We start from the raw sequence: 27,573 nt of genomic DNA, 5'->3' as shown, positions 1-27,573 counted from the left end.
TGCCTGCCCCGGCAGCAATGCCTGGGAAAGCTGGGCTCAGCAGGTTGGTGAGAGGCCCCGTGATCCGAGCCCCGCTCACAGCAGAGCTGATGGAGCTACCGAAGCTTCGGGAGCTGGCTAGCACTTCCCTGCTGTCATCCTCCAGAGAGGATCTGGGATTTGGGCTTACTCCTGGCTGCCAGGGAGAGGTGGGGGACAGGGCATGGAGTGGGAACCACATCTGCCTGCTCAGACTGCCTTCCAGGAGGGATGTCTGGGAATGGGACAGGGCTGAGTTTATGCAAAACGGATCGGAGAGGCTGGATACCCGCTGGGGCAGAGGGCTTGTTGTATGGCACATGCTTGTCATCATCCCTTTGGGTAAGGAACCAATTCCCCCCAGCTGCTCTTTGGGATGAGTGTGCACTGGGTGCTGTGCTGAAAGTCCCTGGGGACACCACACCTTCACCTGGTCATGCTGCCCAGCACAGGAGCCATGTCTGACCAATTCTGCAATGCCTAAGTGGGATGCCTTTCCTTCTGAGTGGCAAATGTTAGATTTGGACTTTATTGGAAGTGAGTGTGTGGTGTATGGAGTAGCTCGGACTTCCCACCTCTCTGCCATAAGTTAGTGGAGGACAGGAGGTCTCCTGCCAGCCCAATTCTTGTTTGAATGGGATGTTGGCAGCTTGGCTGTGCGGTATTGCTGTGAGGTTGTATTTGTCCTCTCAAGGAGGAGATGTGACGGTGTATCCCAATGGCAAGGACATCTCTCCTTCAAGCTGGATGCAATAACTCATGCTCTGGCTTCTGTCCTGTTTTCTGGTGCCCACAGAGGCCCTGGCTGGTCTTCATCAAAGCCCTCAGGTGTTTCCCTCAGTTTCTCTAGAGGCTTACCTGTCCCCATGATGGGGCTGTGTTGCAGCCATGACATGACTCTCCTACACTAAACTCACATTGCCTTTAGTTGCTGCAGTTCTCTTCTCCTGCCTAGGTCTATTTGTGTCTCTCGCTTGCAGTCTCCGACCATGAACTATGTGGGGAACCTGGCTGAGAATGTCTTCGTCACGGTGAAGAATCTGTACCATGACCTGAACCCCACCAACCTGTCGGGCTGCATCGATGTGATCGTGGTGAGGCAGCCCGACAACTCCTTCAAGTGCTCCCCATTTCATGTGCGCTTTGGGAAGCTGGGGGTGCTGCACTCCAAGGAGAAGGTGGTAAGTGGTTCCTGCTCTGGGGCTACACTTCCTTCCCAGTGTCTCCAGACCCAGGATCTTCTATAACCCACAGGTTATGGAAGAACTTTGTTTGAGGGGAGTGGGAGCCCACTGAAAGGGTTGCCAAGTTTTTGAGGGGGTGCCCCCAAATGGAGCCCATCCATTTCCAGGGAGGGATGTGCTCTCCAGGAAAATTGGGAGAGGTCCCTTTCCTCAAAGGCTGTGTGGCTGTCAGCCCTGTGAGCAACTTCAACCCACCCTCTCCATCTGGAAGTGCCCTTGTGCTCCAGTGGATGAGGGGGTTCAGATGGACAGGCTGCTTCTGTCCCTTGCTAGGTTGACATTGAAATCAACGGAAAGCCTGTGGACCTGCAGATGAAGCTGGGAGACAGTGGAGAAGCCTTCTTTGTCGAGGAGATAGAGGAGCGTAAGGTTGGTTATGAGGAGGTGCTGCATGTCTGTGTCCTGGTGTGACTCCCTGGAAGTGCAGTGTTGAGTTAGAATGACCAGGTTTGGAATGCTGCTGTTCCCCAGAGTGACTCCATTGTCCCATCTGATGTTTTCTGTGTCTGGAAAGGTTCCTGCTCAAAGGACCTTGCAACCCATGTGGTGGAGCACCCTGAGGGAATATTAGACCAAATATCTGCATCCCAGACTGGTCTCCGTCAATGGGCATGGCTGCTGTCCAGACAGGTGGATATGTTGGAGCTTGGCCTCTCAGGTGATCTTGTGGCAGGGATGAGAATGAGACAGATGCTGTGGCAGGCTGCCTGCTCCAATGGGAAGTGGGATGAGACTAGCTGTGGCTTCCAGAAATCCTGGCAGCTCTTCTGTCAGGCATGCTTGTGGTCACTGCTGGCTCGGGCTGGGTTTGGAAGTAGGAAAGGGCTCTGGAATCAAATCCCATTTGCAGCCTTGGTAATTCTGGTCTTGTGGTGCCATCTTCTGCCTGTCTCTCCTTGCCCACATTAAGGATGTCTTTAGCTTGTGGCTGGATCACCATAATATTCTTTTATTCACATGTTGTAGGTACAAATCCTTTCCTTTTAGGCCAGGCCACAAAACCACCCCTGAGCTGAGGGCTCGGTGGTGTTGATAGTGCTGTTCCATAGAGAGCAAGGAGTGTTAGGCTGAAAAGGAGTGTGCTGGAGGGAGCTAATGGGCTCTGCCCCATCCCTGTTCCAGGAAACCATCCCCGTCTTCCTCTGCACGTCCCCCATCTGCAAGGACTGGGACCCACATGATATTGTTCAACCCTCCTATGGGCTGGAGGTCTCCAGAGCTGGAGTGATCCTGCGCAGGAGGAAGCGACGCAGGAGAAGGCCCAGGAAGAAGGAGGTGTTGGACTCAGATTCTGACAGCAGTGATGAGATCAAAAAAGAGCTGCCAGCCCCAAGGTGAGCTGCTTGGTCTGGGCAGGGTGATGCAGTAGGTCAAGCCTGTGGGTTCATTTGGTGATGCCTAGCAGTACTGACACAGGGGGAAAGTGTTTGCAAGTTGGAGCCCAGTCTCCTGTGGAGTAAAAGGCCAGGGAGAATGGTGAAACTGGGTATTACCAGCTTTCTGGAGAGGAGGCTGCCACTTGAGAGTAGCACAAGTTCCCTCTCTTTCCTCCTTTGCAGTGATGCATCACGTTCATCCTTCGCTGATCACCTTGAAGAAACTGGGTCATTGCAGCCCCAAGAGTTACACCCGTACTCTGACGGGGAGAGGCTCGAAGGGAACAGGTAACAGGCAGAGCCAAGGTGTTCTGCTCAGCTCTGGTGAGGACAGGGCACATGCCCCATGGCAGGGAAGGAGGTATGGAAAAGTGACTTGGAGGTGTCAGGAGAGGAGAGTTCTCCTAGCTTGATATGCTGTGCCTGGAGGAAAGCTCAGAGACCGTAAGGGACATTTGTGGCCGTGGTCACAGGTGTGAGAAGCCTGTGTGCACAGGACTGTCTGCTGATCTGGGCAACTGCTGGCATATCACCTTGCTTCCTTGGGCCTCAGCTTCCATAGATCTTGGTCCTTCAGGAGTGACAATCTCATAGGATAGAAGTGACTTTATAGGAAACCTGCCTTACAGGGTTCTTGGCCCTAAATGTCCTTGCACTGATAGGAGAGCATGGGGCTGCAGTGTAGGTGAGGCCCCACATCACCTTCTCTCCCTGCAGCTTCATGCTGAGCCATCAGTCTTCTCCCAAAAGTGATTCTGAACTGGAGATCAAACCACGGGAAAGCTTTTCTCTAGGGGCTGAATCCCGCATGAAGTGGACCTGGGGAAGGCTCCCTCAGGTAAGTCTCTGCTCTTGCTTTTTGCTGGGAATGGGTGTCCAAAAGACCTGCAGAAAGCAGAGGAGGCTGTGGCCAGGGAGCCTTAGAGAAGTTGTCCTCTTCTGTGTGATGCTTTGGGCTACTTCCCATCCTCAAACCTGTTCTTCTGCTTCCCTTGAGGTGAGTAAATTGGTGAAAGTTAAACCAGCCAAGTCCAGAAAGACCACTGCTGCTGCAGCAACCACCACCTCTGCGAAACTGGTCCCAGTGAATGAGGCAACCCCTCTTGTTGCCACCTCTGAACATCCAGGAAGGGATTCAAGCCCAGCAGAACCTCAGGACATGCCCCATTCCTTGGCTGCCTCTGCAACTGAGCCAGCACTTGCATCCCAGACTGGGAACAGCATCTCCAAACTGAAGGGTGTCTTCCGTGCTGCCAGGGTAAAGAAATTTTTGGGGGCCTACTCAGTCCCACAAGAGAAACAGAAGGCAGAAGTGAATGTTGTGCCAGAGGTTCAGCCAGGTGTGGAGCACTTTGAGGGAGCCACTGCTCCAAGGCAGACGGGCTCAGAAGACTCCACGTCCCAGCTGGAGAGGCAGAGGATGCAAGGTGAGAGGGTGACTGGTGCTGCTTGGTGTTTGAGCCTACAGATGTGTCTGACTCAGATGAGCCCCTGGGTTGTCCCTTCAGCGTAATTCCATGACTTCCAGATGTGGTGTGTTTTCTTTGCCTTCTCTGTGTGCTACCAGCTGTTTTGCTTTGAAGAGACATGCATTAGGTGTCCACCTTTCAGTGACCACCCAGCTCCCAGGAAGGCTTTCTTGCCTTATGTTACCTGAAGTCCATCCTTCAATGTCTCTGCTTTTGCATACTTAGATTTTTCAGCAGTACAGGCCGTATCTTAATTTCAAGTGTCAGACAGCATCTGGCCTGACTTGTGTCTTCATCCTGAGCTTGCCAAGTCAGGGAAAATCATAGAGAAGCACTTCAGTGCCCTCCTCCACAGTGTATTTAAGGATCATGCTAGTGCAAGTGTCTTGAGGCACTACTGTTGCTGTTGACTTATGGCAGTTTCTCCAGTAGGAAAATGTCTGCCCTGTTTGTATGGTACATGGATGTGAGGAAAATGCTGTTGGTTTTCTCAATAAATGCTGGGGTGATTGGAAAGGTGATTCAACTAAGCTCTCTCTGTTCTCTCTATGCATTGAGGATCCACCAAGAGAAGTCCTCACTCAGGTCCCAGAGCCATTTACCTGGAAGACTTCTCCGATCCGAGCAAGAAGCCAGTGGCTCTCTATTTGGCCGAGAGGTATGAGTTGCCCCAGCTGGCCAAGCTCAGACATTTTTGAGCAATTCCCCTGGCACAAAGGATGGAGGTATTGTTTAAAGCTATTCTCTGATGTCACCTCCATTTCTTCCCTTGCTGGCAGTGACACAGAACAGAGTTGGAGTTCTGTGACAGACTCCAGCAACCCTCTGCTTATCCAGCTGCCATCCACCTTGCCTGCCAACAGCCCCATGGACTCTGACTCGATGCCCACAGTTGCCCTGTCACTGTGTGGGGGCCTCAGGGAGCAACAGATCTCTCATGGTGGGTAGGAGGAGAGGGGCAATCTGCAGCCCTGAAATGCTTTCTATCCTCCAATGGCATGACACAGCCTCTGTCCCACCAGAGAAGTTCATGGAGCACATGGTCTCCTACGAGCAGTTTGCTGAGAATCCAAGGCTCATCAGTGACCCAAACCTGGTGATAATGATCAACAAGAAGTGAGTGGCCTACTCTTCCTGCTGCTTCATCCCACAATGGACAGCATGGCCCTTTTGTCCCTGTGGAAACCCTCCTGTAGGAATGTGACTCCATCCCAGAGCATGATTGTACCAAAGTAGTTGTGGGACCTGCCCATGCTGCAGGATGGTAATGTACTCATCCCTCTTGCTTTTTCCAGGTATTACAACTGGGAAGTGGCTGGTCCCATAGTCCTGGCCCTGCAGGCTTTCCAGAGGAACATTCCTGAGGTCAGTGGTGCAACACATTTGCTGGCTATGATTCTCAGCAGGGCCTGGGCTGAGGAGTGACCTCATCCCATGTTCTGCCATGTTCACAGAGCATCATTGACGAATTGGTGAAGGAGAAGATGCCCAAGAAAGACAGAAGATATTGGTTCTCCTGGAGGAGGAGAGAATCCCCAACAGAGGAGGTATGTTTGCAGCAGTGGATATGACAACCATGTCCCCAGGGGACAGGCATCATTCTGCTGACTGGCCAGGGTGGGAGCAGGGTCTGGGGGATGGCCTGAGGTTGACTATGAGGACATCCAGGACCTGATGAGATGACTTATTAAGGTTGCTACCTGTCCCCTTTGGTCTGTTAATGCCTGAGCAGCAGAGCAGCACTTGGTAATGCAGTAATGTGGACCTTGTAGTGGTGAGACCTCCTGCTGTGTACCTGTCATGGTGCCACGTCCCTGAGCACCATGTGTGCTTGCTGGTCTCCCTGCCCCACCACAGCATCAGGCTGTGCTTCCTCTTCCATCAGCAGTGTCCCTGTGAAGGCAGGGACTGCAGTGATAACTCTTTTGGCATTCTGTTCCAACTGGAAGAAAAGCAAAGCAGCCCATGCTGTTGCTCTTAGCTCTGTGCAAGCACTGCTCAGCAAAAACAGAAACAGCTCTGTTATCCAACACTGTGTTGAGCCCAGATCCAGAACACAGCTCCATACCAGTCACAGTGAAGAAAATTAACCAGAACCAGCACACCCCTCTCTGCCTGCAGGAGCAGCCAAGGCCAGAGAAAGCCAGCCTGGGAGCAATGTGGCGTGACTTTGTTCAGCAGAGGTGAGTGCCTCCCTCCCAGGCCATCTTCTGGAGTCTGGATACTCCTGTTCTCCTATGTGACTAATTATTCTTAAGTTTGCCGAATAAAAGAGTGTAGAAAGCTTTTTTAAGACTCTGGCTGACCCCTTCTCTTCTTTGTGTAGGCAGGAGGAAAAGGAGTCACCCAATGGCAATGAGCCCCAGCATCCTGAGGACATATTGGAAGAGGAAGCTCCTTCTCAGAAACCTCTGCCAACCTTCAGGAAAACCCTACGGCTCTCCTCTGAACAAATTGTATGTATTTATTCCTCCATCTTCACTGTCCATGTGTATAGGGGTGAGACAACCCTTAAACAGGGATTTCTCTACTCCTTACCTCATCTTTTCATAGGGCATCCAAATATTTTGCCCTTGTTGGCCACCCTGTAGAGTCTTGGCATCTCTGGCCTGGCTGGGTGGCAGTTGGGTCTCTGACAAGCCTTGGAGTAGTGTGAATTGGTGCTGGTGTAACACTTTTGGTGCCCCTCTGCCCCAGGTAAAGTTGAATCTGCAGGATGGTCCCAATGAGGTGGCATTCAGCGTGACAACTCAGTACCAGGGTACGTGCCGCTGTGAGGCCACCATCTACCTGTGGAACTGGAACGAGAAAGTGGTCATCTCAGACATTGATGGCACCATCACCAAGTAAAAGGCTCTTCTCCCACCCCAAATCCTTGTTTTCCCCTGTTAGGGGAAAGTCTCCTTTAAAGGCTTGCATAAGCAGAAGGGAGCACAAACCAGATTGGGGTGGGGGTGGACAGTTACCACGTTGGATGACACTAACCCAGCCTCCTTTCCTTTGAGATCCGATGCTCTTGGACAGATCTTGCCACAGCTGGGTAAAGATTGGACTCATCCTGGGATTGTTAAACTCTTCCACAAAATCCACCTGTAGGTATTGGGTCAGCTGAGTTCAAGGGGAAGTGGGAGGCTGATTGAGTCAGAGTCAGGGCTTCTTACTCGCTGATGCAGGCCCAGATCTGCTGTCAGTGGTGCCTGATGCTGGCTGCGACGCCTACACGATGTTGAGGGGTGAAAGCAGGGAGTCCCCTGGGAGCAGATGCTGGCATTACCTTCCCTGGAAGGAGTGTGTGTCAGAGGAGGCTTTGCTGGGGACATGTAGCTGAATAGCAGAGGAGACAAGACCACCTAAGGTCACACCTGAGAGAGGTGGCACGGGGGTCCCCAGCACTGCGGTGCTGGTACCTCTCCGGGCACCCAGCGATCGCTTCCCACAGCCCAGGGGACTCACCTGCAAGGGGTGACACCAGCAGTGAGTCCCTGCAGAGCCTCTAGCTTGGTGCCTGGCTCCTGTGGCCACTGAGAGGCACTGCAGGCCCGTGGATGTCTCCTTGTGGCCCCGGGAGGAGCATGGGAGGGATGCACTCCGGGGGATTGCAGGGACCCGACCGGCACCTCGGCTGCCTCTGGCCACCCGGTGCCACCTCTGCCGAGCTGTGCCCCGCCCGGGCGTCTGCAAGGGCTGGGTACAGCCCCCCACAACTGACAGGCAGCGCTGTGGGGTACAAGTGCTGTGTGAGGGTGCTGAGCACCAATGGGGGCTGTGCAGCTGCGCTGGGGGTGTGTGGTGCTGGGACGAGCATGGAGGGTGGTGCAGGGGCTCCCAGTGTGAGGCAGGTGAGGATTGGGATTAGTCGGGGTTTCCACATAAGGGATTCGTGTTCTTTGTGGAGCCACCTTGGTTGCTGCAGGAAGATTTGGTCTTAGGCCTGATATTTGGCTACCTCTCCCTCCTCAGAGCAGGAGAATGCCTTGCCCAAGCCACAGCTCAGAGTGGCTCCCTGTGTTCTCTCTAGGAATGGCTACAAGTTCCTCTACTGCTCAGCCAGGGCTATTGGCATGGCCCACATCACCAAAGGCTACCTCAAATGGGTCAATGAGCAAGGCTGTGGCCTCCCCATGGGCCCCATGCTGCTTTCCCCCAGTAGCCTCTTGTCTGCCTTCCACAGGTACTTTCTTTTCCTGCACTTCCTGTAACCCTGGGACAGCACCCCCTTCCCCAGCTTGACCCTGAGGGTTGTCCTGGCCTTGACCTGCTCTGCCCTCGTTGGTGCACAATGCCTTTGGTGGGAGGCAGCAGGGGAGCTGCCTGGCCTTGCTGGAGCTTCACAGTGGAGCTTCTGATGCACAAAACTTCTTCCCCTTCAAATCACTTCCCTGAGCCCTGACAGGTTTGGTGCCACAGTCCTGGCCAGCTGATGGCACTGTGACCGTGTCTCTTGTGCTGCAGGGAGGTGATTGAGAAGAACCCAGAGGTGTTCAAGGTCCCCTGCTTGACAGACATCCGAAAACTGTTTGCTACAAAGTTTCCCTTCTATGCAGGCTTTGGGAACAGGCCCAATGTGAGTGTGTCCCCAGGTGTGCAGGGGGGCTCAGGCTGGGTGCTGGTGCCTTCCTGCAGCTCTCATGCCATGCTGGCCTTCCTTGGGCAGGATGTCTACGCCTACAAGCAAGTGGGGCTGCCAGAGAGCCGCATATTCACAGTAAACCCCAAAGGAGAGCTGATCCAGGAGCTCTCAAAGAACCAAAAGTCAACGTAAGCAAAGTGTTTGTTCCTCTGCATCTTCAGGATGAACCAGCTTTGATGCAGAGAAGCATCAAACAAACACCCAGTGACCCCAATGTAACTTCTTTCTTACCCCCACAGGTATGAGGAGCTGTCGGAGCTGGTGGAGGTCTTCTTCCCTCCTGTGGGACAGAGGGAGAGCACTGCTCTGATGTCCTCAGAGCACAGCCACTTTGCCTACTGGAGACCTCCACTGCCTGATGATGACTTGAATGGCTCGCCCTAACCCCATCCCTGTGGAGACCTGACCCAGAGTCTCCTGCGTGTTCTTTGCCAGGACTAAATGCTCCAGATGCACCTCATCCTCCCTGTTTGCTGCTTGGGCATTTTGCACTTGTAATAGAGGTCATGACACTCCTTAGCAGGAAGCCTAAGGGGGTAAGAGAGAGTTCTGACTCTATAAAAACTCCAATTGCTAAACACAATTTCCTGGAAGTTGTGTCTTTTTTGGTGTTTCTAGCTCCTCTAAAGCCTGGCTCTTTTTTAAGGGTGGTGGTTGTTCACTGTTGTATTTATTGATGAGCCTCTGACATAGCTATTACTACCTTTGGTATGACCAGTGATCCAGACAGTCCAGCTACCTGCAGTTTGGTAGCTGAAACTGCCCACCAACTTGTAAAGGTCAATGGAAGGTGCTGGGGTTTTGAGTGTTCTGAACAAAACCCAATAGTAAATAGTGCCTTAAACAAGGCTGTCTCTTGCAGCCCTGTACATAGAAGTGGGAGCCAGGCTGCAACTCCTTTCTAAAATGTGATTGGTCTTATTCAAGCATCCTACCAAGTGGGTCCTGGGGGTGATGGGATCTGCTTCTATCTCGACCAGGTTGCTAGGAGCCTCATCCCCCCTTCTCCTCCCACCACAGGCCCTGTTGAACACTCTGTCCCCATCTTTCCTAAGGGACCCTTCAAGTCCTGCACAGTCGCAGTGAGGCCTCCCCATGGCCTCTCTTCTCCAGGCTGAGCATCCCCAACTCTCTCTTCTTGGGAAGTTACAAAGTAAAACAAAGGCAGAAACGACCAGCTTGCTAGGAGCCTCATGCAGCCTGGCCATGGATGTTCCTAGGGATGGGGCATCCACAGCCTCTGTGCAGAGTCTGGGCCTGTGCCTCACCACCCTTAATAAAATAACAGTTTTCTAAGTTACAACTTAAATTGATCTTCTGCAGCTGAAAGCCATCCCCCCTTCTCCTCCCACCACAGACCCTGTTGAACACTCTGTCCCCATCTTTCCTAAGGGACCCTTCAAGTCCTGCACAGTCGCAGTGAGGCCTCCCCATGGCCTCTCTTCTCCAGGCTGAGCATCCCCAACTCTCTCTTCTTGGGAAGTTACAAAGTAAAACAAAGGCAGAAGCACTGCTGGGCACCTTCCTCCAGTCTGGCATCTACCTTCTCCTTCCCTGACCCCTGTGTGTATGTCATCTTGTCTGCCACTTCTGGAAGCCACACAAGTCATTTTGATCCTGGAAACCTCAGCAAGAAATACTTTATTTTTTTCCTTTCCAGTACAAACAGTTTTTCAGCTTTTAAAATCTGAACAAATAGACATGGTTTTAAAAACAACAGAACAGTCTTTTAACAGGATCAGTTATCAACTGCCTCAGAAAGCTGCCCATGCAAGCACAACCCAATGGGCAGCATTTCCTTACTTTGCAAGCAATTTTTATAAAATGCCCATTTTGTACAAAGTTCCTTTCATTTTTTAAACATGAATAGCTGAGAACTGAAATAACAAACTGTCCATAGCTTCAAGTGACTAGTCAGGAATAGTCCAAACATAGCACCATTTTCCGGAAGGTCAGACTTCTTCCTTGTCCTAGTTTTGTAATGGCCAGTTCTGGCTCCCTCTTTTCTGGGGAAGCTGTTCCTGTTCACCCATTCTAACCCAGCCCTGGCTGGGGAACAGGTAGCCTGGCCCTTGTCTTGGTTTTCTCTTTGGTTTTCTCCCTGGTGTGAGGGGATGGAAAAGGGGCTTAGGCAGGATGCTCCCCCTGCAGGGTGAGGGCTCCCCTGGCCCTTCACAAAGTACTCAGGGTTGCCTTGAGACTCCTTCCTTAGGCTGGAGGAAAAAATAAGTTTTGTTGTCTAAGAGCAGGTTGCAGGATGCCCAAAGGCAGCAGGAGGCTGTTCCTCAGCTGGAGAAGTGTCTCAGCAGCTGGAGGGTAGCTCCAAATCAGCAAAGCCCAGAGCAGTGAGAGTGAATTCTGGTGCTGTGAGCACCTGGCCAGGGGTGGGCAAGTGGTGAGGGAGCAATGTGTCCTCTCCATGCTCCCACAGCTTGTGCTCCTCTGGAAGGGGACTGAGCTTTTAATATGGTGTGGCTACTTGACTCAGTGATCCTTGTGGTCCTCCCTAAACTGGAAGCATGCTTAAGGGAGCTCACCCAGATTTTCTGGGGGAAAAAGGTGCCCAGATGCATCTCTGCTGGGAGCAGCTGCTGAGCTCTGCTAGTCAGAGCACAGAGCTGCTCCTTCATGCAATCAGGGGGATCAAGGAGGGAACGATGAGCAGGGACAGCCTGCTGAGGGTGACAGGCACTGTGTGAGAGCCTGGCTGGTTTGGGAGGTTCATAAGCTACAATGCTGAGGCAAAAGTAAGTTCCTCTTCTATAAAGTGCCAGAGTTACTTGGATGGAGGCTCTTTAATTTCCTCCTCATCCTGGTAATGAAGTCCCCACTGGCTGATCAGCAGAGGGTGCCCATGGTGGGCTCCTAGGGAGAGGTGGATTCTGTGTGCAACAGCTCTGTAGGACAAGGCTGGAGCTGCTCAGGAACATGGACAATGTTTTCCAGCCTGCCTATTTGTGGGAAACCAGAGTCAAACTGGGCAAATGATGTGGGTTTTTCATTCTGAGCTGAGAACAGGCCTCCAGAGGTGTTCTCACAGATGGCCTGCCTGGTTCCACATTGGTGTTGGTCCGAGGGCTACTGGCATCCCAGTGGGATCAGAAGAGCATGAGGAGGACACAGGCTCCTGCTCCTCCACTGCTGCACTCACACCCTGCCTGGGATGAGATGATGGAGTTCACAGCTTAAGCAATAAAACAGGAGAGAGCCAGAGCTGGAGGACAGGACTGCTCTGTGCCCAGCTTGGTCTCTGCAGAGACCTATGGACATCTCTCCTCAGGGAAGACACGTGTTTTCCATAACCATCATGTCAGTCCCAGGTGTAACCAGAGAGCCCAGCAAAGCGGGGTTGCAAAGCACAGCAACCCCAGGGACCATGGGGCTCTCTCCAAACACTGCTGCCACAGCTTTTAGCTACTCAGTGTGGGTCTTTGGAATCTGGCAGAGGACATGGGGGCAGCAGTAGGAAACTGGAATCAGATGAGCACCATGACACAGAATCATTCAAAAATATACATACACATACCATATATATATATATATATATGCATATGTGTTTTCCTAATGCACATCCTAATGCTCCATAAGGCATATGCATCTGCATGGAGGAGGGAGCATTATAAATGGATTTACCATACACAAGGAGGGCTGCCATCTCGGAGAAGGGAAGCCAGTTCCCGGAGGGACGTGTGAATACGTGTGTTCTTTGAAATCTACGATTCCTGTGGTGAGTTTTGTTCCCTGCAAGGAGCCCTGGCTCTGTTCAGTCTCTGGATTAAGATGCAGGTGGTCTTTAGGTCAGAGAAACTATTCCTCAGCTGATAACTACAGGGTTTTATTCTTCAAGAAATGATAAATCCACAAAAATGAAATTAAAAAAAAATGTTTCTGCCTCCAGCTTACTCTTGAATTGTCCCTCTGGGGTCATCAGCCCAGGAGCCAAAGCAACACCTCCAGCCAGGAGGCAGTGACACTGCTGTGCCAGGGTCAGGACAGTTGCTGAGCATCAGGAGGGGAGCACCAGCACGGTGGAGTTAAGGAGAAGTGGGACCAACAAGATTAAGGGGAAAAAAATGTAGCAGCTTTTCATAAAAAAAAGTTATCCCAAGAACTGTTGTCACATTGGAGTGAGTCTGTGTGATATAATTTAATCCTGTCCTTCACAGCAGGAGAAGGAAGACACATGGCATGGCAATGTAGCTAGTGCTGCCTTCTCTCCGCCTTCTCCTCCAAGTGCCCGACCTGTTCTGCCAGCTCAGAGACCTTGGCTTGGCAGTCAAGCAAGTTGTCCTTCAGTCCTGTTATTTCCTGAGAGTGGGCAGCCAGTGTCCCGTTCATGTGGTCCATGTAGTCCCACAGACTGCCTGTGTGTTTCTCCAGTTCCTCCCTGATGTCGTCCAGGCTGCCGGGGATGGCCCCCAGCCTGCCGCAGGCGCTCTCCACCCGCGCCACCCGCTCGTCGAAGCGAGACACCTCCTGCTGCAGGCCGTGGGCCACGCTCTTGCAGGAGCTCAGGTCGCTGACAATCCTGGCTTTGAGTCGCTCCAGGTCTCCCTTGAGGTTCAGGACGCGGCGGTTGCTGAAGAAAAGCTGGGAACCTTGGTCGTTGACTTTCTCCTGGATGGAGTGGACCTCATCCTCAATCTTCCTCTCATGCTCATCTAGTGAGGAGTTGACATGTGTCACGGTGTCTGAGTACTGGGAAACGGAGTCCTTGAGCCCTGTCAGAGACTTGCTCACAGTGTTCAGGTTGATCTTCAGCAAGGTGATCTCCCCTTGCAAAGCCCCCGATGCCTCCTCCTCGATTCGCCGCTGGATCTCCAGGATGGTGGCGTTCAGCTTGCGCAGGAGGTCGTAATTGCTGTCCATCCGGAGGAGCAGGTCCTGGTTCTTGTTCTGGCAGTCCTCGATCTCCGTCCGAAAGGTCTCCACATCTTTGGAGGCAGAGGTGCAGCCCAGGGAGCAGGTGGTCTCCAGGGTGATGAGGCGATTCTGCAACGCCTCCAGTGTCTCATCTGTCCGTTTCCTCATGCTGGCAAGCTCCCCTTCCAGCACAGGCACCACTGCTCCGTCCATGCCCATGGGAGAGCTGACATTGTTCAGCTCCCCCACAATGGTCATGAACCTGTCCTCCAGGGTCTGCATTTTGTCTTCAAAAGCAGTCCTCATGCCATCCACCTCTGCCACCACTGTGCCTTTCATGCTGTCCTCTATACCAGAGCAGCAGCTCCCCATTTCCCTCTCTGTGTCATTGAGCCTGGCTTCCAGGTCCTCGAAGCGCCCTTCAAAGAGGTTCCCTAGGGTGGCAGTGGAGATTTCTCCATCCAGGCGTGAGTGCAGGTTCTTCTGGGACTCAGAGATGCTGTGAAGGCCTTTCTCAAGGATGTTCATGCGATCGGTGAGGTAGTCCAGGTTGCTGCAGCAGCTTTCCACCACCGTCAGCCCTTGGATCTGGGTCTCCAGCTGAGAGATCTCTTTCTTGATCTCCAGCTCCTTCCCATCCAGCGTCTGCTGCAGCCGCAGGTTGGCGGCTTTCTCCTCCTCGCACTGCTGCCGCACCTCTTGGATGCGGAAATCACACGTGGTCTGGATCTTGCCCAGCTTCTTCTCGAAGCCATCCAGCAGCTCTCCACGCAGGCTGCTCAGCCTGGTGTCCACATACTCCTCCAGCAGGTCGATGGAGGTGAGGGGTGAGGGCCGGGAGGACTCCAGCAGGTGCTTGATCTGCCCGTCGTGGTCCAGGACCATGCCCCGGACCTCGTGCAGCAGATCTGCCTTGGTTTTCAGCACGTCGCTCACCTCGGTCACTTTGGTCAGGATGTCCCCTACGGGAGGGTAGGTGGCCATGTCAGCTTTGTCCGCCACATCCACCAGGCCGTCGGGAATGATGCCGAAGCCCACGGATGAGTCTGGCGTGCCTGGGCTGTTCATCAGGGAGCCGATCATCTTGGTGGTGTCCTCCTGGATGGCCAACCGCAGGCGGTCCCCCAGCCCACTCACCATGGTGTGCAGGCTGTCGTAGGACTGGGACAGGCGCCTCACCTCCTCCTCCAGCCGATCCAGGCGGTCCCCGAAGAGGCCAGGCAGCTTCCTGCCTGCACAGGGAAAGAAATAGAGAGGGCACAGTGAGGGTGAGGGCTGGTGCTGCTTTAACTTCCCTCCTTTGAGTCCTTTCCCATAATAATCTTGTGTCCTGCCCTCTGTTATTGGCATTTCAGCAAAATCTCAGCCCACATCTCTCCTTAAGCTATCAGGAAACCCTCTTTCCTCTTGGGATCCAGCCCTCTGTTCCCAAGTTCAACAGCAGGTGATGATAACAGCCCAGGAGAGCTTCCTCTTGAGACATCCCCTATCAACCCCATAATTAATGGGAAAATGCTCTAAGTCAATGAGGAAAGGCAATTTTGAAGCTGCATGTTTTGAAAGAAACAAGATTTAAAAAGCAACTGGTCCTCAAAGCAATCAAATGTCAGGACTCTGATGGAAAACATGTCACCCACTGAATTTTTGCCAGATTGTTGCTCTGCACTGGAACAGAGAGAACCTGGATGTTCAAGTGCATGACAATGGTGTGGTGACCTGGGGACATGAAGCAGGAGGAGGATCTCACCATATTGATTCTTCTTTGGTCCTGGAAACAGGTCAGGGTGGCTTTTGGGATAGGGAGGAAGTCTGGGCATTGGAAACATCTTTTGCCCAGGGGGCATTTTAGGGCTGGGATGCTGGGGCAGAAGGCCAGGCTGGTCTGTTGGGCTGTCATGGCACCCTTCTCCCATGAAGCCTGGGCAGCACCTCCAGGACAGCTCGGTCACTGTCTTGTATCCAATCTTGTATTTGGGCCTGAAGAAGGTGCGGTACCTTGCCAGGAGAGGGGAGGGAGAGAGAGAGAAGACAGTTTAGAGAAACAACCTCAACATCAAGCAATAGTGCAGGGTCACAGATCTGGATGTGGGAGATCTGGGCACAGGGGGAAGCCTGGCTGAAATCCTTGTGTTGCACCTGCAGACCATGGCCCATCTTCTCCAAGAGCTCTTGCTGCACCATAGCTCAGTGCAGCATTATGGTGGGGGTTTGGTCAAGTATTTTTTAACCTGGGACACTGGGTTGATTTAGAACTGCAGCTCTAAGTGTCTTGCTGCAGTCCCTGGCCTGATATGTGACCACTGTGACAGATGCCACACTGTCTGGCAACTTCCAGCCAGCACAAGATGAAATGGTGGAACTGATTTCAAAAGCCCTGCAAGCCCACAATTGCTGCAATCCCTGGCCTGATAGGTGACCACTGTGACAGATGCCACACTGGCAACTTCTGGCCAGCAGAGCACAAGATGAAGTGGTGGAACTGATTTCAAAAGCCCTGCAAGCCCACATCACTTCCAAGAGGGAAATGGACTGCTGGTAAAAGTGGTTTGCACTTTGAATTGACCTACAGAATTTCCTAGTGGGATCAAAAAAAATCCTCTTCTCAACTGTAATCCTGTCTGGAAGTCCCCATGAGGGTTGAAATACCTTTGGGAAGGTGTTTTCTCTCTGTGTGGAGGGCATCAGTTTGCTGGGAAGCCTAAAGGAGCTTGAGCTGGCCTGGTGAGGGTCTCCAGGGTGATGCTGTGATGTGCACAGAGGGATGGCTCCTTACCCTGCTGGGATGCCCTGGGAAGTGTCTCCATCATGAATTTGGGTACTACAGCATTGATCCTCCCATACCCAGCACAAAGGGTGCAAGCTCCCCTCACAGCTTCCCCCTCTGCTCTCGCTCTGGATGGGGAGAATCCAGCTGCTCCCTGCTGTCCTGTGAGGCAGCAGTGATGGGGCAGGGCCCTGCTGGCACCTGTGTTCCCACCAGCTGAGCTGTACAGGGCTGAACATGGCACTTTTCTCACCACCTCTAAATACCAATGCTTTAAGCCTGCCTTCTGGAAATATCCAACCTGAATTTACCAGGGCCTGAAAATCCTGACGTTTGCTGTTTTGCAACAACAAACACCACCAGCCTCTTTTTCTTCATGTTCAGCAGAAGGTCTTTGAGGAGCAGCACAGCCACCCGTGCTGCAGAGGGGCTGCAGAAGGCACTAATCCATCAGTCAGGGCAGCACGTGGGGCTGATCCCCTGCCATCCACGTCCTTGTCTGAATCCACAGCGTCCCCAGCCCAGGCTGCAGCCCCTGGCAGTGCTGCTTCCACACAATTCCCAGAGACATACACACGCAGGGGGGTAAGGCAAACCCAAAGCCTCTGCTCTTGATTCCCAGAGACATACACACACAGGGCAGGGGGGTAAGGCAAACCCAAAGCCTCTGCTCTTTGAATCTCTTCAAAAAATTCTCAACATCAATTTCCCAAAGGGACAGTTTCAAAACAAGCTCTTCTTGTTACTCCTCTTCACAGATGCTGCTGAGTTTCAATGATCTTTCCTTCTGTTGTAGTGTGCAGAAACCTTCCTGGATGTACCATGAGACATTGCTGCTCCAGCCACTGTCAGGGGGTGAAGAAAGGAGGAGGGTGGCATCCACAAGGCACAGCACCTTCTCTGTGTCATCCCAGCCTCTACAGAGCAGCTCAAAGCCTTGGGCACCTCCAAATCTTTCCACTCCTGCTCCAAACAGCAGCAAGGGGAAGTATTTGCAGCCAGCTGCACAAACATTCACTGATGGCCCCAGCACGTGGAAAATCCATGTTTCCCTGTTGTCCATGGATGCAGCATCTGAGGCTCTGCAGAAAATTCAGCTGTGGGTCCATCTGCTCTCAGAAAACACCCCGGTTTCACCCTGGTTTTGTTTGAAGGAGACAAACAGAGGGCATCATGGAGAGGGGAGAGGCTTTGGAGATCTCCTCCATGGGTACCAGCAGCTGCAGGATGTCCTGAAGTCCCCAAATGCTGCTAAAACACTTGTGATGGGAAGAACAAGTGAGTGAGTGGGTCCAGCTGCTGTCTCTGCCAGGAGAGAATGCAAGCAGAGCCCATGGCACCACTGGGGCAGGGAGAGTCCAGCCAGCTGCCACAGGATGGGTACTAGGCTCTGACAAAAGCTTCTCTCATCCCAGTTTTCCTCTGTGCTCAGCTCTGCCCCACTCCTCCAGCCTGGGGAGGATGCAGGAGAGGAGCTTTTCCACGTGGAGCAGTGTCCCTGGAGGGTGGTGAAGCACAAAGACCCAGCGGTGGCTCCAGCTGTGGCACAGTAAAGTGTTTCCCTCCAGCACTGACGAGGTGGCAGAGTTTTGTAAGTATTTTCCTGGAGCAGGAAGCACTGAGCCATCCCCAGCCACAGGCTCCACTTCCTCTCAGCCAGGTTCTCACTGAGCTGCCATCGTTCTGCCACACGGCAGGTCTGTGACAAACTGCTTTCCTACACACCTGCACAGGCACCTCCCCACTTCCCATGATTTACAGATCTATTTCTGAATCTTTGAATACCCTGAGTTTGAAGGGACCCATAGGGATCATTGTGCCCTGCAACTGCACAGAACACCCCCAAAAATCACACCATGTGCCTGAGAGCATTGCCCAAATGCTTCTTCCACTCTGTCAGGCTCGGTGCCATGACCAACTTCCCTGGGGAGCCTTTTCCAATGCTCAACTGACATCTGGGTGAAAACCTTCTTCTGACATCCAATCTAAACCCCCCCTGACAGTTTCAGAGGAGGGATAGAGCTCCCTCTCCCTCCTGGCAGATCCCACCTTGCCTCCTCCCAGCACCACTGCCCTGCCATGTCCAGGAAAAGCCCTTCAGCCCCTTTCACTGCCCTCTGGAAAGTGGGGGTCAGGGTCAGAAAGGTGGCACAGGAGATAAAGCTCTTTGGGAGGGGAAGGGAGCCGTGCCCCAGTGCCCCCCATACTCACAGCACTTTCCCTGGGCACTTGGGTCCCCAGCTGCACTTGTGGTACTCAGCCTTGACATAGCTCTCGGCCCCGTCCTGCAGCGTGCACGTCACGTTGCGCTGCACCACGTAGGCACAGTAGCTCCTGGGGGAACAGAGAGACACTGTCACCACTGTCACCCCTGCCCAGCACACAGCAGTGCCTGCACTGCCAGACACTGCCAGCGAGCTCGGGGGGCAGGAGCTGGAAGGAGCCCCCCAGCATGGGCAGATGCTGGGGAGGGGCATCGCAACCATGCTGCAGGAGTGTCAGTCACAGCCATGCTGCCACCAGTGCTGGTGGTGTCCCCAGAGCTGGGCTGTGCTCGGCACAGCATGGACTCTGAGGACAATCAGAATCCCAGCAGCAGCAGTTGTAGGAATGGGATCCCAGAAACAGCTCCAGCAGTGCCTGGCAGGGTGATCCATCCTGCTGCAGCTCCTGGAGTGCTGCCAGTGCAGGGGCCAAGCCAAAAGCCTTCAGCCCTTGCTGTGGGTGCTGCCACAGACAAGGCACAGAGAGGAGATGCTGCTCTGTAGGGCTGCAGCATCGTGGGTCCCCCCATCAGGGAGGCAGGGATGGAGTGGATCTGTGGTGGAGGCTGGAAACCCCCTCAGATCTGTGGGACAGTGAGTACTGAGAGCCTCTCCCCTCCTGCCATCCCCCTGAGCTGGGTGCCACAGGAACCAGTCAGCGTTCCTGAGCCAAGCAGCACAGCCAGGTGCTGAGGATAAGTTGGCTGGGAGGAAGGCAGCGTGGGAAGGATGCAGGAGTGCTGTAGGACAGATGGAGGCCAAGGCTGCTCCAGCTGAAGGCAGGGCTGATGGCAGGAGCAGATGGACTTGGTCCACAGGGGCAGAGACAGCAGGGATGTGTGGGGAGGCAGGGATTAAGGGCAGGGGGATGTGGCAGACGGCGGAGCAGGAGGAGAGGAGGGCACAGGCCCACGGAGCAGAGCAGAGCTGAGGCAGGGGGTCAGCGGGACAGAGCAGATGGGCCAGCACAAGCTGCAGGTGCAGAGAGGTGCTCAGTGAGGCGGGAGGACGTGGCTGCCCCTGTGCCAGCTGGGGGCTTGCTATGGACGGGTAGGGAACACACTTTGTCTTCACCTGTTTGCCATCAGTGATTGTCCCTCCTTCATCGACCTTTCCCCACTCAGGGCGAGCCAAAATCCTACTACTCTGGCCCCTGACGTGGTGGGGAGGCTGGGGGAGGGCTGTGCACACCCACCCTGTGCATGCACACACACTCACTCAAACAGGAGACACCACAGCCCTTCTTACCAAACCCTTCTGTTCCATCCTGACAGTCACAGTCCCTTTCCTGTACCTCCACCTGCCAGAAGTGTCTCAACATCGTCCAGACCCTCACAGCAAGGCCATGAGAGCTGGGCTGAGGCCCTGCAGCTCATTTCTGTGCTCAGCCCCGAGGCTGCTCTCCACAGGCCATGTGGTGGCCATGCCAGGGAACTCTGGCTGCATCCCAGCCTGTGGCCAGGCAGCTGAGCTGCAGCAGCCCCAGCTGCCCCCCAGAGCCCCCATTCAGAGGCTACACGATCTCCAACAGCCCACCCGGGCCAGGAGCTCTCTCTGTGAAGCAGCAAGGTGTGAGCAGGGCCATCCTCCCTCCAAGCCTCTCTCTGCTCCCTTCCAGCAGGGATCCCCCGATCCCACACCCCCAGCACACCCCACCTGCTCCCCCCACGAGCTGCAGCAGCACATCCCCCCCAGCCCCTCTCTGACCCCTGGGATGGGCACACCACTGGCATTTCCAGCCTGCCCATTCCTGAGCAGCTCTGCCCTGGCAAGGGGCTGCCAGGCTCAGAGCATGAGCCCTGTGCTGCTCCCTGCTCCTCCACGAGTGAGTCACTCATCCGTGCACAGGACCCCAGGAGAAGGAAGGCCAGCCACTTCTCTCAGCTGGAGGCAAGGGAGCTCATGTGTGTATGTGGAAATTTAGGATCACCGTCTATCCATAAATCCAGGACCTGCTTACAAACACCTCTAAGGTAGCTGGCAGCCAATGCAGGCAGATCTACTAGCCACTGCTAATAAACCCTGCCTGCCCTGGCTGCTCAGGTTAGTGTGGTTCTGCCTCTCTCTCCCTCTCAGAACCCCTTCCCTTCTCACACACCTGTGGCAAGCAGTTTTATAGCTCCAGCCTGATGTTTTTAGAGTGAGCGGCTGGAAAATGTTATGGGTTTTTGAAAGCTCTCACTGGCACTGCCAGTATTGTTCATCCCTAGCGTTACTTTATTCATTTCAGCTTCTCGTAACCCCACATCCTCCCTCTTTCAAAGGAGCCCGGCAGAAACTGCCCTAGCAAACAAGCAGAGAGGGAAGCAACACCCCCCTCTCCGCCCCCAATGTAACAGCTCTTATGCAACTGAACGGAAAAAGTCTACAGTCTGTGTAAAACCCACATTCCTCACTGCCTCAGCTTTCCAGGTTTCTTGAAAACGTATTTAAACTCCAGCATGTATGCATTTTACAAGCAATTCCCCCCAAACCAAGCTGTTTCACACGCAGGTCTGTGCACTGCCATCCTCCCCTCCCGCACATCAGCACCCCCGCCGATGTCACGCAGAGCAGGTACATGCACCTACCCCAAAACCACACACGGGCACCGCCATCCCCACCTCCCCCGGCCCGTCCCGCAGCACACGTGTCCCCAGAGCCCGCAGCCCGTTCCCTGCTGGAAATAGGGAATACAACTCCCGGAGCCTCCTCTAGATGGAGGGAGGCACTGAGACATTCGGGCACTGCCAGCCCCTGCTCAGTACCTGGCGGATGACGGGGAGCACGGGATGCCGCGACCGGGGACTCCCGCCCAGCCCTGGGGAAGGTCCCGCGGCCGGCACCGGGGCTCGGGCACCGCGGCAGCCCGTCCCCGGGGATGCTGCCCGCAGAGCCCAGACGCTCTGCTCCCGGTAAAGGATGCCCGACGGACACCGGCTCGGTGCGGGGCACGGCGGCTCCGGGGCGCTCCGGACGGGTTGCGCGGCCGCGGCCGGGGGTCGCTTACTTGTGCTTGCCCACGGGCTTGCCGGCGCCGAGCTGCGGGCTGGAACCGGCCGTGTAGAGGCTGTACCTGCCGCCGAAGGGCAGCGGGGCGGCGGGGGGGTAGAAGGCGCCCTTGGCGTCGGCGAGGGCCAGCAGCGTCCCCAGGGAGAGGCAGGCGAGCAGCGCTCCGCGGCGGCGCAGCGCCCGCGCCCGCCGCATGGTCCCGGCGGCGGTGGAGAGGGACGGGACGGGACGGGAGGGATGGGATACGAGGGGATGGAATGGGACCGGACGGGATGGGGAGGACGCGGGGCCCCGCCGGGACAGCGCTGCGGAGGGGAGCGGAGCGGAGCGCCGCCCGCTGCGCCCTGCCCGGCCCCTGCCCTGCCTGTCCCCTTCCCTGTCCCCGTCCTTGTCCCTGTCCCCAGCCCTGCCCGGCGGCACACGCCGCTCCGCCGCCCGCCCGTCCCTTTTGTAGGGCGGCGGCGGGGGCGGGCCGCGCTCCTCCTCCCGCCCTCCCACGGCCGCCGACCCCGGCCCCGCGGGCGGGGAGACAAAGCGAAGCCCCCCGACCCCCATTCCGGCCGTGCAGCCCGGGCGGAGCGCGCTGCCCACCCCGGCGGCGGCTGCAAGGGGCTCGCAGCCTCTCCCGACCCCTCTTCCCCCCGTCTCCCGGTGCCCCCTCCCTGCGCACTGGAGTTTGCCCCCCCGGGGTAGCAGGTGCAGCGGGGTCTGAGCCCTGTGGCTTCTGGTTCCCCCCATCCCCAGCTCTGACCCGCTTCATCCCGGAGCACAAGAGAGAGAAAGGACAAATCGACCCTAACGCTGCCCCCGGGGATATCTGTGCTGCTGGAGATTGGCAGCTGTCAATCATATGGCTGGCACCAGCCTGGCGCATCGAGCATTCCCCAGCGAACCCAGCACCTGCAGGAAGGGGGAGAGGGAAGTGGTGCTGTTTTGGAGCCCTCCCCAGATTTTGGCTTTGGATCCAGGCTCCAGGAGAGGGGGTAATCCCTTGCCTTTCCCTGCAGACCCCTGGATCTCCCACAGCCAAGCACATTTCATCTTTCATGGCTCTGGAAGGCATGTTTGTGTCTCCTTGCCATCCTGCCCTGCAGAGATCCCTGCTATCCTGCACCCCAATGCCCCCACCCACGGGTGACCCACGACAGGGAGCACCCTGAGCACCCTGCCCTGCCCTGCCAGCCCTCCCCAGGCTCCACACCATTAACCACAGCGGGTCAGGACCCTTTGTGTGAGCCACGGCTGTTGGTAGGGGGAAAGGACCCTCCCCTGAGGCACTGGGCATTTTGGGAGGGGGTAACATCCCTGGTACCTAGTAGAGGTCATATTGAAGTCCTGCAGAGGTGAAGCCATGCCAGGGACCAAGAAATTTTGTGATATATGCAGGCAGTTACACCCTTGAGCATCCCACCAAAACCTCACCAGTGGTTTTCTGATGAGAGTCCTATCTTGGCTTTCAGGCTGCAACATTGGCTGGCAGAAGCCAGGAAAGCACCATGACAAGGTGTGTCGTGCTTCTCCAAAACTCTTGGAGGAAAACAGGAGGTGGCTAAGAAAAGGTGGCTGTGTGAAATTCCAAACGAAGGAGTGAAACCTGCTGCTGGGGGAAGGAGGCATCAAGGCTCGGGCTGAGACAGAGATGATAAGATACTGAGACAAACAGCCTTTGTCAGTTAAAATGAGTCTTTGGCTCGGTCTGAGGTGAGTACGGAAACATTATCAGGAGAAGAAAAATCCATCAGAAGGCCGAGCTGGGAGAGGCAAGCTGGACAGACCAGGCAGAAAACCAAGAGGAGGAAGCCTGAGCGCTGAAGCAGTGCATCCTCTTGGTTCAAGCTGCTGCAGGGTGTTGCTGAGCTGCCACGGCCTGTCAGGCTGCACCCCAGAGGTGCTGCAGCGTGGTTTGTGGTGGTACATTTGGCAGCACATGAAGCAATGCTCATCCAGCTGGTGCACTGAATTGTTCTGCTCCGCTGGGATGCTGCAGGAGGGACGGGCCACAAGCAGTTCTGTAAAAACAAACAAAAGCTGACCGAGCCTGCCTGGTTTAATGCTGGATGCCAAAGTGGAGAACGAAGTTGAGCACGGCCTTAATTTTTTTTCCCTGTGCGCAGGGAGTGTGAGCCAGTTCTAATAACAGCATGCTGCACGTGTGTGTCTGAGGCCTCCGGAAAAAAACATCTGGTGTTGCACGGCTTCAGAAAGGGCCCTTGGCCCCAGCCCTGGAGCCTGTGCTGTGCTGAATGGGTACAATGGGCCCGAGTTAAAAGTGCTCGTTCATTCTCACCAGCTTGGCTGGGAGAGGGAGGGAGGTGGGAGCCATTGCTCTGGGGTGGGTGTGTCTGTCTGTCTGTCCAAACCCACCTTTGAAGCACCAGGTCCCTTTCTGCCAGATTTCAGAGTGAGGCAGATCCTCAGAGACACTGAATCCCATTTTCTTGTTCTATCGTCTAATTGTTTATGAAAAAAGACATCTGAGTAGACAGAAGAACGCCAAACTCAGGTCCCAGCTGAGGAAATGGATTCATCACCAACTCTTTTGTAAGACATCAAGGAATCCATACAGGAAAGAGCCATTATGGGTGCCCCAAATCATGGGGAAAACCCTAATGTGCCTTATTAGCTGTGAGCTAATCCAGCCATGAGACACAGAGCAGCAGGAAACTGGGATTTGTGAAGTTGCTCTTATCAGGGAGCAGCTCAGGTTGAACTCTGGTGCTCAGCTGTGCTTCTGCCAGTCCCCACCACCCTGCAAGCCCTGGCCAGGCACAGGAAGGTGCCCATGAGGAGCCTGGCATGGCAGCCTGGCTTTGGAGAGGTCTCATGTGGAGAAGAAACAGGAGACTCCTTTCTCCCAGGGCATCCTCCCAACATGGGCACGTCCCAGGGCTGATGGAGAAGATGCCAAGCCCCATCTCCCAGAGCTGTGAAGCACATGCTGAGCACTGAGCTCTCCAGCAGAATGGAAGGGCTTTGCCACACTGAACTGCTGCCAAAAGGCTCTGCAGAGCTGCTCTCTGGTCAGGGAGCACCAGCCCTCGGTGCTTCCCAGAGGAAAGATCTGCTTTGTCCCCTGGCTTCACCTGGAGAGTAAAGGGGGTCAGAGCAGAGCTGCTGCTGCTGCTCAAATGTGGATGCTGGTAGGGAAATCCCTACCACAGGGGTGCCTAACCAGGAGGGTTGTGTCCATCAGTCATTCCATATGAGCACATCCTACAATGGCCATGTGCCTAGGGAGCTTCCTTCTCCACCTGGACCGCCACGAGCTGATTATTTTGGTTACACCTCTCACTCCTGCTCCAAGCCAGCCCAGAAATGAATAGGCAGAAGTTTTCCCCTACCAAGGATCCAGCAGGAGCATTATGCAGGACACAGGAGGCACCCAGAAACAGGAGCTGAGCCGGAAGAGATGAGAGCAAGAGCAGAGGCACCACGGGCAGCTGCTCCCCTGCTCCAGCCCCTGGGGAGGGCTGGGGAATCACCACGAGGCTAATTTCACGAGCGGGTGGCACCAAACACTGACCTGGTCTGCTTCCCATGCTTTTTAATTAACACTTGCATGGCCTCATCAGCTGAGTAATTGCCTCCCTTCATGGGTCAACAAGCCAGCAGCCCCTGACCTCCCGTTCCCATCTGGGTACGAGGTTTGGAGCCTGCACAGGGGTGGGTGTGTGCTCTTGTACCACCAGACCCACAGAGACAGCAACAGTGATAGCACAGCCCAGGAACTCTGCAGCTCAGCCTGATCTTGGCCAGGACCAGCCTTGCCCACCCTAATGCTGAGCTTTAAATAGGTACCAGGGTGGAAAACCCCCCAGCATGCGGGGCAATAAGAGGGCAGTTGCTCTCTCTGTTGCCATGGGATAGGAGCAGATTGCAGCAAGGGAAATTTCAGTTGAATATTAATAATAAAACAGTATCTGCTAGTAAAAATAATATAGCCCTGGAGGAGACTGTATTGAGCCATCTGGAGATTTTAAAGGAAAGGTTAGATAAAAAAAAAAACCTGTCAGGACCAATTTGGGGTAGGGAAATGGATTGGATGGCTTCCCAAGAGCTCTCCCAGCCTGAGTTTTTTCCAAGTACAAATTCATTTCCCAAAGTGGCAAGGCAAGAGAGCAGCTCTATTTAGAGGCAGAGTTTCTCCCTAGTGATTCCCACTGGATCAAAGGCATTCCTTGAATTGGCACTCACAGAGGCCTTTTCTCTTGGCAGCGTGTCTGTGTCTGTGTGACAGAGGGAGCCTTCTGCACAGCCTGGATTTCCCAGGTGCACATCCATCAGGAGCCACTCAGGGCTCATTTTCCCATGTCCCAGTCCCTGGGAAGCTCCCACAGCTATCCCACACTGCCTCCCCAGCCCTGGGGAGGGGTGGGGGCACTGTGTTGCCCAAACTGTCAGGCAGGAGGCCTGTCCCAAATGCCACAGCAGTGCAGTGGGGTACCAGCTCAAGCAGAACAGTGAGAGTTCTGCAAGTGCTCCAGCTCTTACAAGTGAGCTCAAGGAAGTCCACCATGCTCATGATTCAGCTACAGGACTGGAAGACAGTACAGAACATCCTTTCCTGCTCCTTGCCAGGCATGGACCACTTCTCCCATTGGTCACAACAGGCAGGAGATGCAGGTGTGCAGGCAGGAGGCATCCCTGGTGCATCAGAAACCCAGGCAAGGTCACAACATTTGCCCTGTTTGGAGGTTGCCAAGGCTTTGTTCTGAGCTGGCCCCTGGCTGCATTCCCAGGGCTGTCATTGCAGAGTGTGTCCCCCAAACTGCGGGCTGGGGGCACCTGGGCTTGCCCAGGCTCTGGAGGAAGGGGGCTGAGAACAAAATCCCTTTCTTCGTGGGAAAGCAGAGCGGCTTGAAGTGGCCAGCCAGCCTTATCTGTGCTTTGGAAGGCACACGCTGATCGTTTGTCAAGATTAGCGCTGCGGTGGAAGGGATGGAGCTGCTCCAAATCCAGGCTCACGTCTCTTCCCCGGGCTCACGGCCATTCATAAAAATGCCAGAGCAGCAGCGGCAGCACATACTGGGCTTGTGGTTTAGGGAGGACTAGGAGGGGTCAACCACAGGTTATCCAAGCTCTGAGCAGGGAAAAGAATACACAGGTTGCTTTATTTATATATCCATTAGTGTCTTTCCTGCAGGAAAATGTGCAGGGAGACTGGCAGTGGGAGATTCAGCAAGGATGAGGGGCAGGCAGGAGGTGATGTGCTTAAAAAACTTTTCCCAGCTTTGCCAGGACTCCAGGGATGAGAGCATTAACAGGCAACAGCCGTGGAGATGGAGCAGGAGCAGGATTCAGCAGGATGAAGAGGATGAAGCCTGAAGAAAGGAGGAGATGACACCCACCCAGTAAACCCCAGCATGGTGATGGTGGGGCTCTGGGAAGCTGTGGTGGTGGGGTAGATGGCCCTGGGAGCCCCAAGGAGGAGCAGCCCTGATCTCAGCTGAGCAGGAGCCTAGGAATGCTGTAAAAGGCTGGTGCCAGGGCTAGGGAGGAGTAGGGGTTTTGTTTCCCAGGGCATGAGAGAAAAGGTTGCTCTGTGGGCAGGTAAAGATCTGGGAGGGATCCCTAGGGCAAGAAAAAAGTGAGTCAGCTCCTGCCTACCTGAAAGGATATCCCTGAAGCCAAAGGAAAGGGGCAGGAGAGGAAAATGCCTTTGGAGTGCAGGCTTGAGGCTGTGTCAGGCACAGACTGTGCTGGCAGGAGCAGGGCTGGAGCCATGTGCAGTGAGGGAAGGGACTGCTGTGTAGCTGAGGACCTTGCAAGGCAATTCCTGTCCATCCTGGAGACTCCTGTCCATCCTGGAGACTCCTGTCCATCCTGGCTTTGCTGGAGAGGGCTCTGGCAGCAGGTCATGGGTTTGCTCAGCCTGGCTGAGACCATGGGGGTCCCTGGTGTCCTCACAGAGAATCAGCCATGAGAAGAGGGGTCTGCGATGCCAGTCCATGGAT

General features: G+C 54.7%; 2 protein-coding genes across 2 annotated transcripts; one reads left to right on the top strand and one right to left on the bottom strand.

The window, feature by feature from the left end:
- Positions 1-1,007: 1,007 nt before the first annotated feature.
- Positions 1,008-8,869, top strand: LPIN3 (lipin 3). Its single transcript, XM_039728143.1, has 18 exons — positions 1,008-1,199; positions 1,536-1,631; positions 2,385-2,596; positions 2,822-2,926; positions 3,356-3,476; positions 3,636-4,065; positions 4,666-4,765; positions 4,887-5,047; positions 5,130-5,223; positions 5,403-5,472; positions 5,562-5,654; positions 6,229-6,290; positions 6,434-6,563; positions 6,805-6,953; positions 7,113-7,199; positions 8,126-8,278; positions 8,560-8,671; positions 8,762-8,869. Exons 1-18 carry the CDS (start codon positions 1,008-1,010, stop codon positions 8,867-8,869), a joined length of 2,475 nt encoding a protein of 824 aa, XP_039584077.1.
- Positions 8,870-12,257: 3,388 nt separating this feature from the next.
- EMILIN3 (elastin microfibril interfacer 3) lies at positions 12,258-21,983 on the bottom strand. The gene is made up of 4 exons (XM_039728165.1): positions 21,618-21,983; positions 18,576-18,698; positions 15,348-15,595; positions 12,258-14,832 (listed from the first exon to the last, which is right to left on the bottom strand). Exons 1-4 carry the CDS (start codon positions 21,812-21,814, stop codon positions 12,938-12,940), a joined length of 2,463 nt encoding a protein of 820 aa, XP_039584099.1. The 5' UTR covers positions 21,815-21,983; the 3' UTR covers positions 12,258-12,937.
- Between the last annotated feature and the right edge of the window lie 5,590 nt (positions 21,984-27,573).

The sequence above is a fragment of the Passer montanus genome, unplaced genomic scaffold (assembly GCF_014805655.1).
Source record: "Passer montanus isolate IOZ18808 unplaced genomic scaffold, ASM1480565v1 scaffold64, whole genome shotgun sequence".
Taxonomy (NCBI): Eukaryota; Metazoa; Chordata; class Aves; order Passeriformes; family Passeridae; genus Passer; species Passer montanus.
Note: the sequence above shows the minus strand (reverse complement) of the source record. Positions and strands in the feature narration are given on the sequence as shown.

Coding starts and splice junctions, on each gene's coding strand:
- LPIN3 (XM_039728143.1), top strand. CDS start 1,008: ATGAACTATGTGGGGAACCTGGCTGAGAATGTCTTCGTCACGGTGAAG. Junction 5,224..5,402: donor GTGATAATGATCAACAAGAA/GTGAGTGGCCTA, acceptor TGCTTTTTCCAG/GTATTACAACTGGGAAGTGG. Junction 6,954..7,112: donor ATTGATGGCACCATCACCAA/GTAAAAGGCTCT, acceptor CTTTCCTTTGAG/ATCCGATGCTCTTGGACAGA.
- EMILIN3 (XM_039728165.1), bottom strand. CDS start 21,814: ATGCGGCGGGCGCGGGCGCTGCGCCGCCGCGGAGCGCTGCTCGCCTGC. Junction 18,699..21,617: donor AAGCCCGTGGGCAAGCACAA/GTAAGCGACCCC, acceptor CTGTTCCCCCAG/GAGCTACTGTGCCTACGTGG. Junction 14,833..15,347: donor ACCAAAGAAGAATCAATATG/GTGAGATCCTCC, acceptor TTCCCTGTGCAG/GCAGGAAGCTGCCTGGCCTC.